Genomic DNA, 15,724 nt, shown 5'->3' with positions numbered 1-15,724 from the left:
TAAAATAACAATTCTGGATCCGTTTTTCATTGCACTGTGCTGTTCCCTTGTTATTCCTCTTGTAGGAATGTAGGAATAAATTGTCATCTGGGTATTTGAAGTTGGTGTGCCTCCATGGACATTCTGTCACTGGTCAATCATGGTTGACACCATCAAACTTTGTAGGGGCACATCCTTTTTAAGAGAAGAATGAAGGCACCTAGTTGTCAATTTATTCAGATTTTTAGAATAGTTCAGTATCCTTATTTTTATAGGCGATACAAGCATTTAATAAAACTGATGTGTCAGTAAAGCTTGTAGGTGCTCTATAAAACGTGCAGCATTGAACGTGACTTGATGGCAGATGCCCCAACAGCTACACCCAGACTATGCCTCTAGGATCAGAAAAACACTCCCTAGATTGCCAGTTGGTGTTAACAAAAGTAAAGCCGTAGGAAGTGTCTTCATGATCTCTACACATTGAGACAATAGGCATGTAAGATTTGAGAGTAAATGATAAATGTTATTTCTGTAGATTTATTTTAATATATTCATACATTTATGAGGCATTTTGAAATTATCATAGTAATTATTGTTGTATTTCAAAAACGTAGTACAACAAGAATTATGCAAAGTATTTAGTAAGGCACTCATTTGCATACCCAAATCTTTCCTCAAAGATTTTACATGAACTTTCTTCTAAGTATACCAGAAGATTGGATTTAATTATCAGCTCAAGATATAACTAATTCTATATGTGAAGGTTCATCGTTGAATTATGTTAAACATTGGTATCCCTAATCACATTTTTGTGATATAAGCATATTGTTTTTATATATATTTTTTAGGTCAAGCTCATCTATTGACTATTCAGCCTGATCTAAGTACAGCAACAATGACCTATCAGGGATCCTTGTGCCTACGACAAGATGGTGGCAATAAATTCCAGCTAACCAATGGGCATCTTCTGCCACCTATGGGGCCAGGTTTACCAAGGGAGCATAGTCACACATTACCACGACTCTCCACCCAAAATTATTTCCGTACTCTGCCACGTGGATCAAGTAATATGGCGTATGGTACCTTCAACTTTTTAGGAGGACGTCTTAAGATTCCAAATACTGGTAATTTGACTTTTATTTTGTGCTTTTCATACAAAAATAATTTATTGATAATCTAGAATTATTCTTGAACATCATTTTGTCCATATACTATTCAAAATATTGAAGTCATTGAGGAATACTCTCTCTTTGAACTGGACTTGCAGTTGCCAGCTGAGTGTGGCATTCCCCTGGCTGCCCATCATTAATGAGACAATCCCTTTAATAGGTTTATACAGAATATTTAGTAAATTGATTGATCTGCAGTACATCACAGAAGTTGTTACGAGTGTGCCAGAACTTTATTGCCTTAGTCGGCATCGTGGAGAAGATTTGGCTAAATTAAATGATCAGTTTGTCGTACTCCACTGTCACCGGTGTAATGAATGTTAGTCAATATTAGGCTTTCTGCACAACTATGTAGTATGCTATATATTTTCTTAAATATTAGTGCGATGTGACTCCTTTTGTGTTTAATTACATCGTTAAAACATTTGGGATTGTGCATTTGTAATAGTGATACTCTGCTTTTCCTCAGGCCTCAGTTTACTTATTCCTCCAGATGCCATTCCCCGGGGAAAAATCTATGAAATCTACCTGACACTTCACAAACAGGAAGATGTAAGGTAGGTCCCTAAAGACATTTTATAATTTATCTCACATTTTTTTAATTGCGTTTTGTAAAAGGGAAGTATTAAACATTATGCTAATATTTTGTCATGAATCTGAAACACTGAATAAGATTAAAGCTAAAGCCATCCATCTGTTTTTTTAATGTAAAAATTTTGTTTCAATAAACTTCAGTGTAATTAAAATAAAAAAATGAAGCATTTTTGTAAAAAGTCTTCATTAAAAATTACTTACTAAAGACCTATGTGTCTCCATGGTTACAGACTACAAACAAACCCTGTGTAGTCTGATTCTACAGTTGTACTTCTGTTCACTCAGCTACCTCTTTACCATAAATCCAGAATTTACCTTTGCCTTATGATAATTTGTACTGTAGTAAGTGTCCGACGTATAGTACATTAGATTCATTGGTGATAACTGGTGATTCATTTTCATCTCACTGCGTCTACCTTTCTTTTCTCTTTTTGAGGTTACCTCTAGCTGGCTGCCAGACCCTTTTGGGTCCCATCGTCAGCTGTGGACCTCCTGGAGTCCTGCTTACACAGCCTGTTATCTTGTCAATGGACCACTGCCTAGAACCCGGCCCTGAGAACTGGACTGTGCGCCTGAAGAAACAGTCTTGTGAAGGTAGCTGGGAGGTAGGTTACAGCAGCATGATCACAATGACAAGAAATTGGGTACAGGGACCCTAGGCATAACAGGCCTAGAGCCAGTCACACAAATATGCAACTTGAAATGTCAATATGGCTCAAAACCAGTGGTCCCCAACCATTCTTACCCTGGGAACCACGTTCAATTCTGACAGAATAGTTATGACCCACATTCAGCTGGACCATTACCGCTATCCCATAGTCCTGATATAATGACAGCCAAAGCTTTCTCACAGAAAGCACACCAAAACCTTTTGCCCCACTCCCTTATTGGCACCATACCTATATCCAGGGGTTCTTGCTTTACTCCTTTTTAGTATTCTGGTATCAAGTCCATTCACTGCACTATCGCATCTAGATGCAAGCATCTCTCTCTCTCAACCTGTCTCCAGTTTACTATATTTATTCTCCCTTCACCAACAGTATACACATATCCAGATCTGCTCTTCTATGCAGGGCTTTTCACAAAAGTCACCATCTAAAGACCTTCTCTTCATAGTTACTTGCTGTTCTAGACTCTACTCCATAAAAACAGTATAGTATTGCAACAGGAAAAACAATTTACAAATGCTGATAATACAATCATTCCGTTATTGTATAACGTTATTCCTTCTTTATTCCTGTCCACTTATTTCTTGTTCAAGTTGGGAAAGCACCAAGCAATTTTCCCCAAACTAATTATGATATGTTGGCACAAGCGATCAGATGATGCATGTTTTGGGGTGTTCATATTAGACAGTAAACCATATTTTGATAACTCTCTTCAGGGATTATCTAATAATAATAGCGCCATCCATTTACACAATGGTAGGGCACTTCATATCGTGGAGGGTGTTCCCATATCTATCTAGACCCAGAACAGAGAGCCACCCTGTGAGAGCGGCTTCAACAGACTCAAGCTGTACTTTTTACATGAATGGCCATTTATCTTAATGGGGTTCTCAGAGAACAGAAAAATATAAAGAAAGATCATGTAATTATGATAAAATCCCTAAATAGTTGTAATTAGCAAATTACTTTTGTTTTGTCTAGGGAGATAATCAGTAAAGTACATTAAAATTGTTACTCTCTTGTTACACTGAGAGAAGACTGGCTGAATTTTAATAAGACAGGTGCATGTGAGCATGTGCAGAAGGAATCTCCACTGCTGTCACTTGGAAAAAAAAGCTATACCACATATTGTCACCTTATTTTCAAGTCTTGGCAACCACTCTGCATTGAGAAAATTAGGGTGAAAAGTCAGTGTGAGCAGCTTATTTAACCTCAGCACTCCAGGTATCTGTAGTATTAGATCAGACAAACAAGGTGGAAAGCAGTGTGAGCAACCTCTTCTTACGACATCATCAATGGAATCTTCACTTTTCGATTAGGTAGACATGGTGACCAGCAGTGTGAGCACCTTATTTAACCTCAGCATGCCTGGTATCTCTAGTATTGGATCAGACAGACAAGGTGGACAGCATTGTGAGCAGCCTCTTCTTACCACATCATCAATGGAATCTTCACTTTTCGATTAGGTAGACATGGTGACCAGCAGTGTGAGCAGCTTATTTAACCTCAGCATGCCTAGTATCTCTAGTATTGGATCAGACAGACAAGGTGGACAGCATTGTGAGCAGCCTCTTCTTACCACATCATCAATGGAATCTTCACTTTTCGATTAGGTAGACATGGTGAACAGCAGTTTGAGCAGCTTATTTAAACTCAGCATGCCTGGTATCTCTAGTATTGGATCAGACAGACAAGGTGGACAGCAGTGTGAGCAGCCTCTTCTTACCACATCATCAATGGAATCTTCACTTTTAGATTAGGTAGACAGGGTGGACAGCAGTGTGAGCAGCTTCTTCTGACCTTAGCATCCCTGGAATCTCTAATATTAGAAATGATGAACATAATGGACAGCAGTGTGAGCAGCTTATTCTTCTCTTAGCACCCTTGGCATTTCTAGTATTAGTACAGATAGACAGGGTGGATAGCAGTGTGAGCAGCTTCTTCTTATCTTAGCCCCACTGGCATTTCTAGTATTAGTACAGATAGACAGGGTAGATAGCAGTGTGAGCAGCTTATTCTAATCTTAGCCCCTCTGGCATTTCTAGTATTAGTACAGATAGACAGGGTGGACAGCAGTGTGAGCAGCTTTGTCTTACCTTTTCACCCCTGGTATTTCAAGTATTAGAACAGACAGACAGGGTGAACAGCAGTTTGAGCAGCTTCTTCTTACCTTAGCACTCCGGCCATTTCTAGTATTAGCACAGATAGACAGGGTGGACAGCAGTGTGAGCAGCTTTGTCTTACCTTATCACCCCTGGCATTTCAAGTATTAGAACAGACAGACAGGGTGGACAGCAGAGTGAGCTGCCTTTTCTCACAACAGCACACCTGCTATCTATAGAATTAGATCAGATAACAGTGCGAATGAGCAGCCACATATTACCAGAGCACCCCTAGTATCTCCAGTTTCTCCAGTATTACTTCAGAAAGATAGGGTAGACAGGAGTGTGAGCAGCCTCTTCTTCACTCAGCACTGGGGAATAACTTCCTATCACACATGCTCACATGCACCTGTCTTATTAACATTCTAGGACAACTTTAATTTCAGTCAGTACAACAAGATGGTGGCAATGTTAATATACTATTTTGAGTAACTCTATACGAAATAAATTTGCTAATTAAATGTATTGAGGAAATTTTTCATGACATTTTCATTCTTTCATTCTTCCAGTCTTTTTTCCCTTCTTCCGCTCTTTCTTTCTCTCTTTTTTTTTCTTCCCTTTCTTTTACTATTCCCAGAGTGTCCCTAAAATGGCTACTATGTAATACTCCATTTTTCCTGTAGAAGCCAGAAAAAGGTTTGCCCAAGCAAAATCAACTTTTTGCCAGGGGGGTCGGCAAATGAAACAATCACTTTCATTATTGATAGAGCTGTATTAACTTAACTTATGGATCCAGGTCATCTTTAAATGGTAGAATAGTAGCCATGTTAAAGAATATTATAGAGCTATTTATGGGAGTGATTGCTAAGTATTATCTGCTACCATTAGAGGCAACCATGCATGGCATTAATGGACTTTTACTACAATATACGGAATATCTATCTCAGAAACTCTGATGGTCATTTTTGTCCATTCAGTTACAAAAAAATAAGTGAAGTTGGGCAATGATTTTGGTTGATAAGAAAATCACAGCTGTATAGTGCTGCTGCATTGGTCAATATTCCTTCTCCACAAAACATTGTAATTAAAGCTGCGCATTAGGGCACGAGATGTTCTTTTAACATCACATAGATTTGCCATCGCATATACAGTAGATTTGCCTTTTAGACTGCCATGTTACCAACCTGATACAGTGCATGAAGTTTTTGTGTCATAGCTCTTAGCAGTTATTATGTCTATACATTTTATCTTAAAAAAGTAGTATTTAAGGGAACCTGTCACCCCCAAAATCGAGGGTGAGCTAAGCCCACCAGCATCCAGGGGCTTATCTACAGCATTCTGGAATGCTGTAGATAAGCCCCTGATGTATCCTAAAAGATGAGAAAAAGAGGTTATATTATACTCACTCAGGGGTAATCCCGGTCCCGGTCCGGTGCGATGGGTGTCGCGGTCCTGTCTGGCGCCTCCTATATTTATCAGATGACCTCCTCTTCTTGTCTTCATGCTGCGTCTCCGGCGCAGGCGTACTTTGTCTGCCCTGTTGAGGACAGAGCAAAGTACTGCAGTGCGCAGGTCTTGGGCCTCTCTCACCTTTCCCGGCGCCTGCGCACTGCAGTACTTTGCTCTGCCCTCAATAGGGCAAAGTACGCCTGTGCCAGAGCCGCAGCATGAAGACCAGAAGAGGACATCATCATGTGAAGATGGGAGGCCCCAGACTGCAACGCCCATTGGATCGGACCGCCCGCCCAGGTGAGTATAATCTAACCTCTTTTTCTCATCTTTTAGGAGACATCGGGGGCTTATCTACATCATTCCAGAATGCTGTAGATAAGCCCCTGATGACGGTGGGCTTAGCTCACCGTCGATTATGGGGGTGACAGGTTCCCTTTAACACTTGATTGCCTGCGTACTTTTTAGAAGAAAACATTGTTCATAAAAAATTGCAATACCAGTCCATTAACCAGGATCAAATATTTCCTATAATTTGCCAAAGAAAGCTTCAAATCAAGCCAGTACATATCCAAATATATTTACCTGCATGCTAGCTTAAAAAAACATAAATCACACTTAATAATTAATGCATACAATTTACTGATACACAAATATACATATAATTAAAATAAATCACTCTTAATACTAAATATTAAAGTATATACTTTATTAACACACAAACATACTCAAAATTAATTATCCAATAAATAAGACAGATCACACAAGGCAATATAGGTTTTTTAAGTGTTTATTGGATTATTTATTTTTGTTTATATTTGTGTATCAATAAAATATTTCCCTTAATAATAATCATTAAGCTTGATTTATGTCTTTTAAGCTCGCGTGTTGGTTTATATACTAATCAAGATCAGGCTGTATGGAAGACCAAAGACCATCTGCAGATCCATTGTAAAAGTACAGGAAAGCCTCCTACTCTGGCTAAGCAGTCTGTGCACAAAATAACCAGACCTAATTAAATTTGGCAATCACATGTATTGTCCAGTTGGACTTCATTGTAAAATCATTGTTACTTTGGCAGAAAAAAGACTTACAGGCTCAAATAAATGCAAGTCGTTGTATAAATTCAGTTTTTCTCTGTGACATTTTAGTGACAACCAGATGTCTGTAGATATTATTGTTGTTTTTGAACAGTCTGTAAAAATGTGAGAGCACAAATGAACAATGAATGTCAAGCATGAAAAGCAAGCTGATCTCTTGATGACCTCTCAAGGGCTTTCGTATACTCAGAGCTGATAGTTCCATCAGTTTAGTTACCAAATATATAGTGTTTAAATGTTGGTTTGATTTCTGATTCCAATTTCTCTGAAACCACTCTGGTGATGAATGTTAGAACTATCCCTCTGCTGGGAACTATCCATTAAGAAAGCCAACAAAGGATCAACCTTCCCTTCACCTTGCTTGAGGGCATCTTGGAAGACTGAGAAAAAAATACTACTTAAGTCACTGAAAGGAAGTTTCTCCCTTAAAAAGAACGATTGTTGACATGTTTTGTGAGAAACTTCTATAGAGTTCCATGCAATACTCAGAACTCCAGGGAATAACTTTATTTATTTTAACAAAAGAAGTATAAAGATGGAATATCAATAAGTTGACCTTATCATTCTTGCTATTTTATTGAGTAAGTAATTGAGCTGGTCATTGACAAAGCAATTACAATTGTAAAAGATAAACCATCTATTATTGTTGCGATCAGTAGAAGGTCATTTCATGTGCCATATCATGGCCAATGATATCCGTAATGACTAAAAACTATTTTGTACATGATCGATCCCTGATTCACAATCAGCAAGCTAAGTAGACATCAGAGCTGGGAGATTTCAGAAGGGTTGACCCAACAGAAAGTTTCCCTTTAAGTATTGCAATGTTTTTAATATGTTATGCACAGCATATAAGACATAAGACATTGGTTGTTGAAGTCATTGTTATCACTCTAGTTCTGAACATAAAACCTTTTTTGCTTGTCTCTTGTACTCCTGCATTGGATCATCTTGTTAGAATCTGTTTAGTTTGTGACTATCCGCCATTTTCTTGTGGAGTTATGGCTGCTGGACTTTTTCCTCTGGTGTTGGGTTTGTCTTGAGTCAGGTGTTTGTATCACTCTTTATTAACCAGCACCTGCCTCCCAGTCCTTGCTGGACAACAGTGTTAATCTGCTTGATCTCTAGCTTGGTGCTTTGCTTTGTCTTCTGTGTGTGTTATTTGTGCAGTACTGGTACCTCTGGTTCTGCTAGCCTTAAGGTACCGTCACACTAAGCGACGCTGCAGCGATACCGACAACGATCCGGATCGCTGCAGCGTCGCTGTTTGGTCGCTGGAGAGCTGTCACACAGACCGCTCTCCAGCGACCAACGATCCCGAGGTCCCCGGTAACCAGGGTAAACATCGGGTTACTAAGCGCAGGGCCGTGCTTAGTAACCCGATGTTTAACCTGGTTACCATCGTTAAAGTAAAAAAAACAAACACTACATACTTACTTACCGCTGTCTGTCCCCAGCGCTGTGCTTCTCTGCTCTGGCTGTGAGCTCCGGGCAGCCGGAAAGCAGAGCGGTGACGTCACCGCTCTGCTTTCCGGCCGCTGTGCTCACAGCCAGAGCAGAGAAGCCCAGCGCCGGGGACAGACAGCGGTAGGTAAGCATGTAGTAGTTGTTTTTTTTACTTTAACGATGGTAACCAGGGTAAACATCGGGTTACTAAGCGCGGCCCTGCGCTTAGTAACCCGAAGTTTACCCTGGTTACCAGCGAAGACATCGCTGAATCGGCGTCACACACGCCGATTCAGCGATGTCAGCGGGAGATCCAGCGACGAAACAAAGTTCTGGACTTTCTTCCCCGACCAGCGATATCACAGCAGAGGCCTGATCGCTGCAGCCTGTCACACTGGACGATATCGCTAGCGAGGACGCTGCAACGTCACGGATCGCTAGCGATATCGTCTAGTGTGACGGTACCTTTAGTTTCTGTTTTCTATTGGTTTCTGCAGCCTTCTCTGTGTTTTCTATTAGGAGGTGACCTGTTTTTGTACCCAGTCCTTAGTTCTTTTAGGGAACCCCTTCCCCTTATCTATAGGTCTTCGTTTGAGATTAACCTAGGATCATCGGTGGGTCTATTCGCAATGAATGGGTCACCCACTCCATCGTAGGGTTTCAGCCTAGTCATAGTGTAGGGTCAGTTTTCCCCCTTCTACCTTTGTCCTATGTTGCAGTCATCTTCCATTTGCCTAGAAGAAACCAAACTAATGAAATATAACTTCCATGCACCTTGTTGCTGTGCTCCATCTTGCAATATGTGACATGAAACTGTCTTCCACAACCTCATCTTTGCAGCAGAGTTTGGGTGTTCCTCATCCAGTTTTAAGCCTCCCACACAGCTGTTTCTCTTTTAGTTAATGATTGTGTTTCAACTTCATATAAAAATGATGATCATTATCATCTGTTTAGTCTAAAGGCCCCTTCACATTTAGCGACGCTGCAGCGATACCGACAACGATCCGAATCGCTGCAGCGTCGCTGTTTGGTCGCTGGAGAGCTGTCACACAGACCGCTCTCCAGCGACCAACGATGCCGGTAACCAGGGTAAACATCGGGTAACTAAGCGCAGGGCCGCGCTTAGTAACCCGATGTTTACCCTGGTTACCATGCTAAAAGTAAAAAAAAAACAAACAGTACATACTTACCTACCGCTGTCTGTCCTCCAGCGCTGCGCTCTGCTTCTCTGCTCTCCTCTTGTACTGTCTGGGAGCCGGAAAGCAGAGCGGTGACGTCACCGCTCTGCTTTCCGGCTCACAGCCAGTACAGGAGGAGAGCAGAGCGCAGCGCTGGAGGACAGACAGCGGTAGGTAAGTATGTACTGTTTGTTTTTTTTTACTTTTAGCATGGTAACCAGGGTAAACATCGGGTTACTAAGCGCGGCCCTGCGCTCAGTTACCCGATGTTTACCCTGGTTACCAGTGAAGACATCGCTGGATCGGTGTCACACACGCCGATCCAGCGATGTCTCCAGGGAGTCCAGAGACGAAATAAAGTTCTGGACTTTATTCAGCGACCAACGATCTCCCAGCAGGGGCCTGATCGTTGGTCGCTGTCACACATAACGATTTCATTAACGATATCGTTGCTACGTCACAAATAGCAACGATATCGTTAACAATATCGTTATGTGTGAAGGTACCTTTATTCATTACTCAAACTTAGACCTTACTATAATTCTACAAAATCCCAGACTTTGACCCGGCAAGTTTATCTAGAAGAATTGATGCAGTTTTGAACGCAGAGGATGTTCACACCTAATATTGATTTGATATAGATTTCTCTTAGATTTTGTTTGCTCACTTTGCATTTTGTTATTTGATCAAAATAAACTATTAACCCTTCTATTTTTTAAAGAATTGCTACTTTGCAGCATTTTTTTCACTCATCTAAAACTTTTGCACGGGAATTAATCTGCTTGCACTTCCCATTCTGGTTCATTCTAAAGGCCTTTAATGGCATTAAGGTTAGGGCTTGTGCATGCTAGTCAAGTTCTTCCGCACCAAATTCAACAACCAATGCCTTACCTTTTGCACTGAACATAGTCATCCTAGATCAGAAATTGGCTTTCCCAAACTGTTCCCACAAACCTGGAAGCATACAATAGTCCAAAAATTATTGCCATGCTGAAGCATTAAGACTTTTCTTCACTGGCCACCCACTGAAGAACAACCCCATTACATTATCCCTCCTTCACCAAACTTTTCATTTGTCGCAATACAACCAGACAGTTAATATTCTCCTGGCAGCCGCCAAACCATGACACTTCTATCAGACTGCCAGATAAGAACGTGTGATTCATCACTCCTAAAGGTACCTTCACACTGAACAACTTTACAACGAGAATGACAACGATCCGTGATGTTGCAGCGTCCTGGATAGAGATCTCATTGTGTTTGACACGCAGCAGCGATCAGGATCCCGCTGTGACATCGCTGGTTGTTGCTGAAAGTCTGGAACTTTATTTGGTCGTCAGGTCGGCGTGATTCATCATGTTTGACAGCAAAAGCAGCGATGCCAGCAATGTTTCTTCATGGAGCGAACAACCAGCGAGAACGATAAGTACGTCACTGGATCGCTCCTGCATCGTTCTGCGTTGCCGGTGTTTGACGTCTCCTAGCAACCTAAACAGCGACGCTGCAGCGATCGGCATCGTTGTCTATATCGCTGTGGCGTCGCTAAATGTGACGGTACCTTAAGAAATTTCATCTGCTCCAGACTACAATGATAGTGTACTTTACAGGAAAGATATATATCTTGGTACCGTGCTAGCCAGTGGATAGAAAAATATTTAGAATTGAGAGTCCTCAGTGGTTGAAAACTTTTAATGGCTAACTGAAAAGATGGCAACAAATTGCAAGCTTTCGAGACTACTCAGGTCTCTTCATTAGGCATAGACTTTACAACACTCCATCAGCCGCTTGGTATTGTGCTTGGCAATGTAAGCTTGCATGCAGCGGCCATGGAAGCCCATTCCATGAAGCTACCAGTGCAAAGTATTTGAGCAAGTTCAAAGCAAAAAGAAAAACAGATTGCCGCACCAACCGCTTGTGAAAACACCTGTACATGTGTGTGTCAGAACTTGGGTGCTGCCACAGAAATATAATCCATGAAATAGCAAAAATTGTAGAAAAAGTGGGCACTCACCATCTGCTAATATTCAGTCTTTATTGTGCCACATGCCAAATGCAGAAATAGCAGGGAGAAAAGTGATATAAAAAGACGACGATCGTTTTGCGCTGCTGCGCTTACTCGGGTCTTGAAAGTATTTGAGCTGATGTTAATTCCAGAGTTAGTTGGGTACTCTTATGTTAATGAGCCAGCAGAGCATTGGTGACATTTATGCGCTGTGTGCCCCAGAATTAGGTTACTGTAAATTTGTGTCGTCTGCCTCTTAAAAAATTTCATTTTTACACCACTCACTAGTCATCAAGGAATTTTTAGGAGCTTTTCAGAACCAGCCATTCCTTCACAAATATTTGTAAAAACAAACTGCATGGCTAGGTGCTGGATGATCCTTTCTGGAAATGGGTCTGAATGAAAACCTGAAGTCAGTAATTAAGATGTGTATGTATGTCAAAAGTTTTGGGCATATGGCTTAGATAGACAGTGTTACAAACGTGGTTATCAAACTTCTGTGCCATGGTCTGGGGAGAGCATGGAGGTGTGTAACTAAGGTAAAGGAACAATGGGCAGCCACAGGTATAGGATTACAGGTGTAGATTCACAGATGCTGTTCAGACGGATATGGAACAGGACTAGGAACAGGCAGAACGGGTTCGGGTATAGGTACAGCAGGACAGACAGGATCAGGTGGAGACAGGGCAGACAGGGTCAGGTAAATGGAATGGACAGGATCAGATTCAGAGAGAACAGGTACAGAGACCTTACAACTAGGTAACAGTTAACTCACTGATACTAATGTTGCTAAGGCACCTCCCATTTAAGGATGGTGCCTTAAATGCCTAATCTCTGCCAGCCATTTGCCCCTTTAAGAAGCAGGGAACGCGTGCCCTAAGCATTCTCCCAGGAAACCTGTGTGCCGTGCACATGCCCTGGGAGGAGACAGATGGCTGGGACCGGAGCAGCACGGAGAGGTGAGAGAACACTACGGCGTCCCTGCTGAGATGAGGAAGGGGAATCATGCAGGGGCGCCAGCGCTGGCCTAACAGACAGACAGACACATATACTGTACATAAATTTGCATATTAAATTTCCCAGAGGAGCATTGCTTGGTGAATAAGCCTCATTACCTTGAGAAGCCAGAGCTGGTATGTCACTCACCACAAGGAGAAACCTTACCCCTTAGACATAAATAGACATACATTATCATAGCCTCCTTATCAAGACAAAGAAAACACTGCAGTAATGTTGCTATAAATGTAACATACATTATCCTTCTGTAAAGGGAGCCTATCAGTTGATTCATGCTAACAAAACCACTGGTAGAAATAATTGCAGCTGGGCTGAATTATTGCAGTCAGGTATGTTTTCTGCAGAAAAAGTCTGGCATTTTAGAAAAAAATATAGTTCAAAGGGAACCTATCAGCAGGATTTTGCTGAGTAACCAACAGACAGTGTCAGGTCGGCGCCGTTGTACTGTTTAAAATGATACCTGGGTTAAAGAAATCAGTCTTGTGGTTGTTTAATCTTTATTTTCAGTTTTGAGTTAAATAAATTCATTAAAAAAAAATGTGGCAAAATGGCGCCGGCCGTGCCTGGGCAGTAGCAGTTATCGGCGATCAGATAGATGCTACTGCATAGGCGCCGGCAGCGCCATCTTGCTAGAGAAAAAAAATGGTCTCCTCCAAAATGGCTGGCGCCATCTTAGTGGATACAATTTTTGTTTTCTCTAGCAAGATGGAGCCACCTGCGCAGTAGCATCTATTGGTGATCTGATAGATGCTACTGGCAGGCGATGCATTGCTATCTTAGAGGAGGCAATTTTTTTTTCCTCTAGCAAGATGGCATTGGTGGCGCCTGTGCAGTAGCATCTATCGGATCGCCGATACCTGCTACAGCAGAGGCATGGCTGGGATCATTTTGCAAAAGATTTTTTTTCATGAATGTATTTATAGCATCAAATAAAAAAAAATATATATAATATTCATTATGTAAACTAGGGGGGAGGTCACTGAAGGATCAGTGACCTGTCAGAAGCCATACACATGAATACATATTCAAAGCATCACATGAAGACCCCCCTCCAGGCCCACCCCTGGGCAAGAGCATCTCATTTACTGAAAACTGAAAATAAAGATTAAACAACAACCACAAGATGAATTTCATCAACCAAGGTATCATTTTAATCAGTATAACGGCATTAACCTGACACTGTGTGTAGGTTATGGAGCACAATCTAGCTGACAGGTTCCCTTTAAAGATCTGACCAGGGACCATAGGCAGAGATGAGATCAGTCCTGTACTGCCGCCTGCCAGCTCAAGTTGATTGACAAGCTTTTCCCGGTGAACTCACATTGGAAAGACCTGTCAATCAACTAGAGCAGGGTGCGTAGCAGCTCCCCGGATCTTTCAAATAGGTTCTCTGAAATATCAGAGCTTTTTAGAGAAAAACACACCTGACTGCAATCGTTCAGCCAGGCTGTGATCCATGCTGCCCTTGTTTAGGGCAACATGAATAGGCTGATAGGCTTCCTATAATATTGCTCTTTTTCAACAAAAAGTGGTTACACAAAGGACTAGAATAAAATCTTCTCTGCACAAAGGTTCTTTTAAATATCATCAGGGAAGATCATTTCACACAACCTTTACATGTACCCGCATTTGTGACCTTTGCATATACACAGTAGGGTAGTAACTGTTTAATGTACATCTACTAATGAATGTCTCGGAAGGAAACATTTACAGGCTGTAATGCTGAGCAGGAAGTTTAAGTAGAAGAAACTACTGTTCTACTAAAGATTGGGTGACAATGGTGGCATTTTATTACGGGTGCGCTTAGTTTTCATATTGTTCAGCAGACAACAATTACATCTAATGGATTTTCTATTCTCACACAGCTTTCCTGCCTGAATATATAAATGCTGACCTGCAAGTCTTACGAAATAAATTAAGCCTAAATGTAGAACGCTCACGGAGGAACTGGTTATATCAACCATAGTCCATGCTTTCTTTTACCAGAGCAGTCTCACATGAAAACCAGGTGGAATGGATTTTATAGAGTTTTTAGAAACAGGGTAGATCTTCTAGCTATCCCAAACGACAGGTATTGCAGGCAAAGTTCCTGCAAAATACTCTTGGAAGCCACGACTAGGCAGCGCTTGCTACATATGAGTTTATAATACTTGAAATTGTTCCAGAAAATGAAGTATTTCTCCCAGAAAATTATTGCAATTACAGATGTTTTGTTATACACATGTTTATTTCCTTTGTGCGTATTGAAACAACACAAAAACATCAGAGAAAAAAGGCAAATTGGACATAATTTCACAAAAAACCCTCCTGAAGCAACAACCCTGCCTCCTGTGACCCCAATCCACCGCGCCGGCCCCCACCGGTAAGCTCACTTTGGATTATAAGACACACCCCTGTTTTCCTCCCAAATTTTAAAGAAAAAAAAGAGCGTCCTGTAATCTGAAAATTCAAGTGCTTCATTTTCAGGAAGAATTTCAAGGGTTCTATCCCTTTCGGTTATGACTGTATAGCAAATGAGATCCAGCGAAGCCAGAATTTCTTGTTGAACTTGATAGCAGCAGGCACTGCTGTTAATATTTTTCGGAATTTAAAATCCCATGGTGTGAAAAAGCAAAATTCATCGCAAGTGGTATTTGCACATAATTTCATGACTATTTTACCCTATTAGAACTTTTTCGAGATGTGTTGGAAGGTAACAAAAAGGGCATGAGGGACAAATTTGCTAGCACAAAACTTTTGTAATTTGTCACTGAAATTTATAACATTTCATGGTTGATGTACATTCCACTTTTTGGTGCAAAGATGCACCAAACTTATTAGCAGGGTTGCAAACTTGACTTTCATTTTCTGGAAAACTTATTGAAAAAAATCACGGACAATATTTTTTACTAGAACATTTTAAAAGCATAGTAAATCATTATGATTATAAGTGATACGTGCCTACAGCCCATAATTCTGATATAGAGACTTCAGCTGCAATCACTGTAAATTGTAAAATGTTGATAATTATTGTCATAATA

The 15,724-nt window shown here is 40.9% G+C and overlaps 1 protein-coding gene across 2 annotated transcripts in view; it reads left to right on the top strand.

Moving 5' to 3' along the window:
* The window catches only part of UNC5A (unc-5 netrin receptor A), a 635,513-nt gene that overhangs the window by 549,808 nt on the left and 69,981 nt on the right, over positions 1-15,724 (top strand). For both annotated transcript variants that reach the window (XM_069764183.1, XM_069764184.1), the window contains 3 exons: positions 828-1,103; positions 1,618-1,705; positions 2,179-2,347. In XM_069764183.1, coding sequence (XP_069620284.1) covers positions 828-1,103; positions 1,618-1,705; positions 2,179-2,347 — 533 coding nt within the window. The remainder of the gene's footprint in view (positions 1-827; positions 1,104-1,617; positions 1,706-2,178; positions 2,348-15,724) is intronic.

Source organism: Ranitomeya imitator, chromosome 4 (genome assembly GCF_032444005.1).
Source record: "Ranitomeya imitator isolate aRanImi1 chromosome 4, aRanImi1.pri, whole genome shotgun sequence".
Lineage (NCBI taxonomy): Eukaryota > Metazoa > Chordata > Amphibia > Anura > Dendrobatidae > Ranitomeya > Ranitomeya imitator.
The sequence above is the reverse complement of the archived record's forward strand: the minus strand, read 5'-3'. Positions and strand labels throughout refer to the sequence as shown.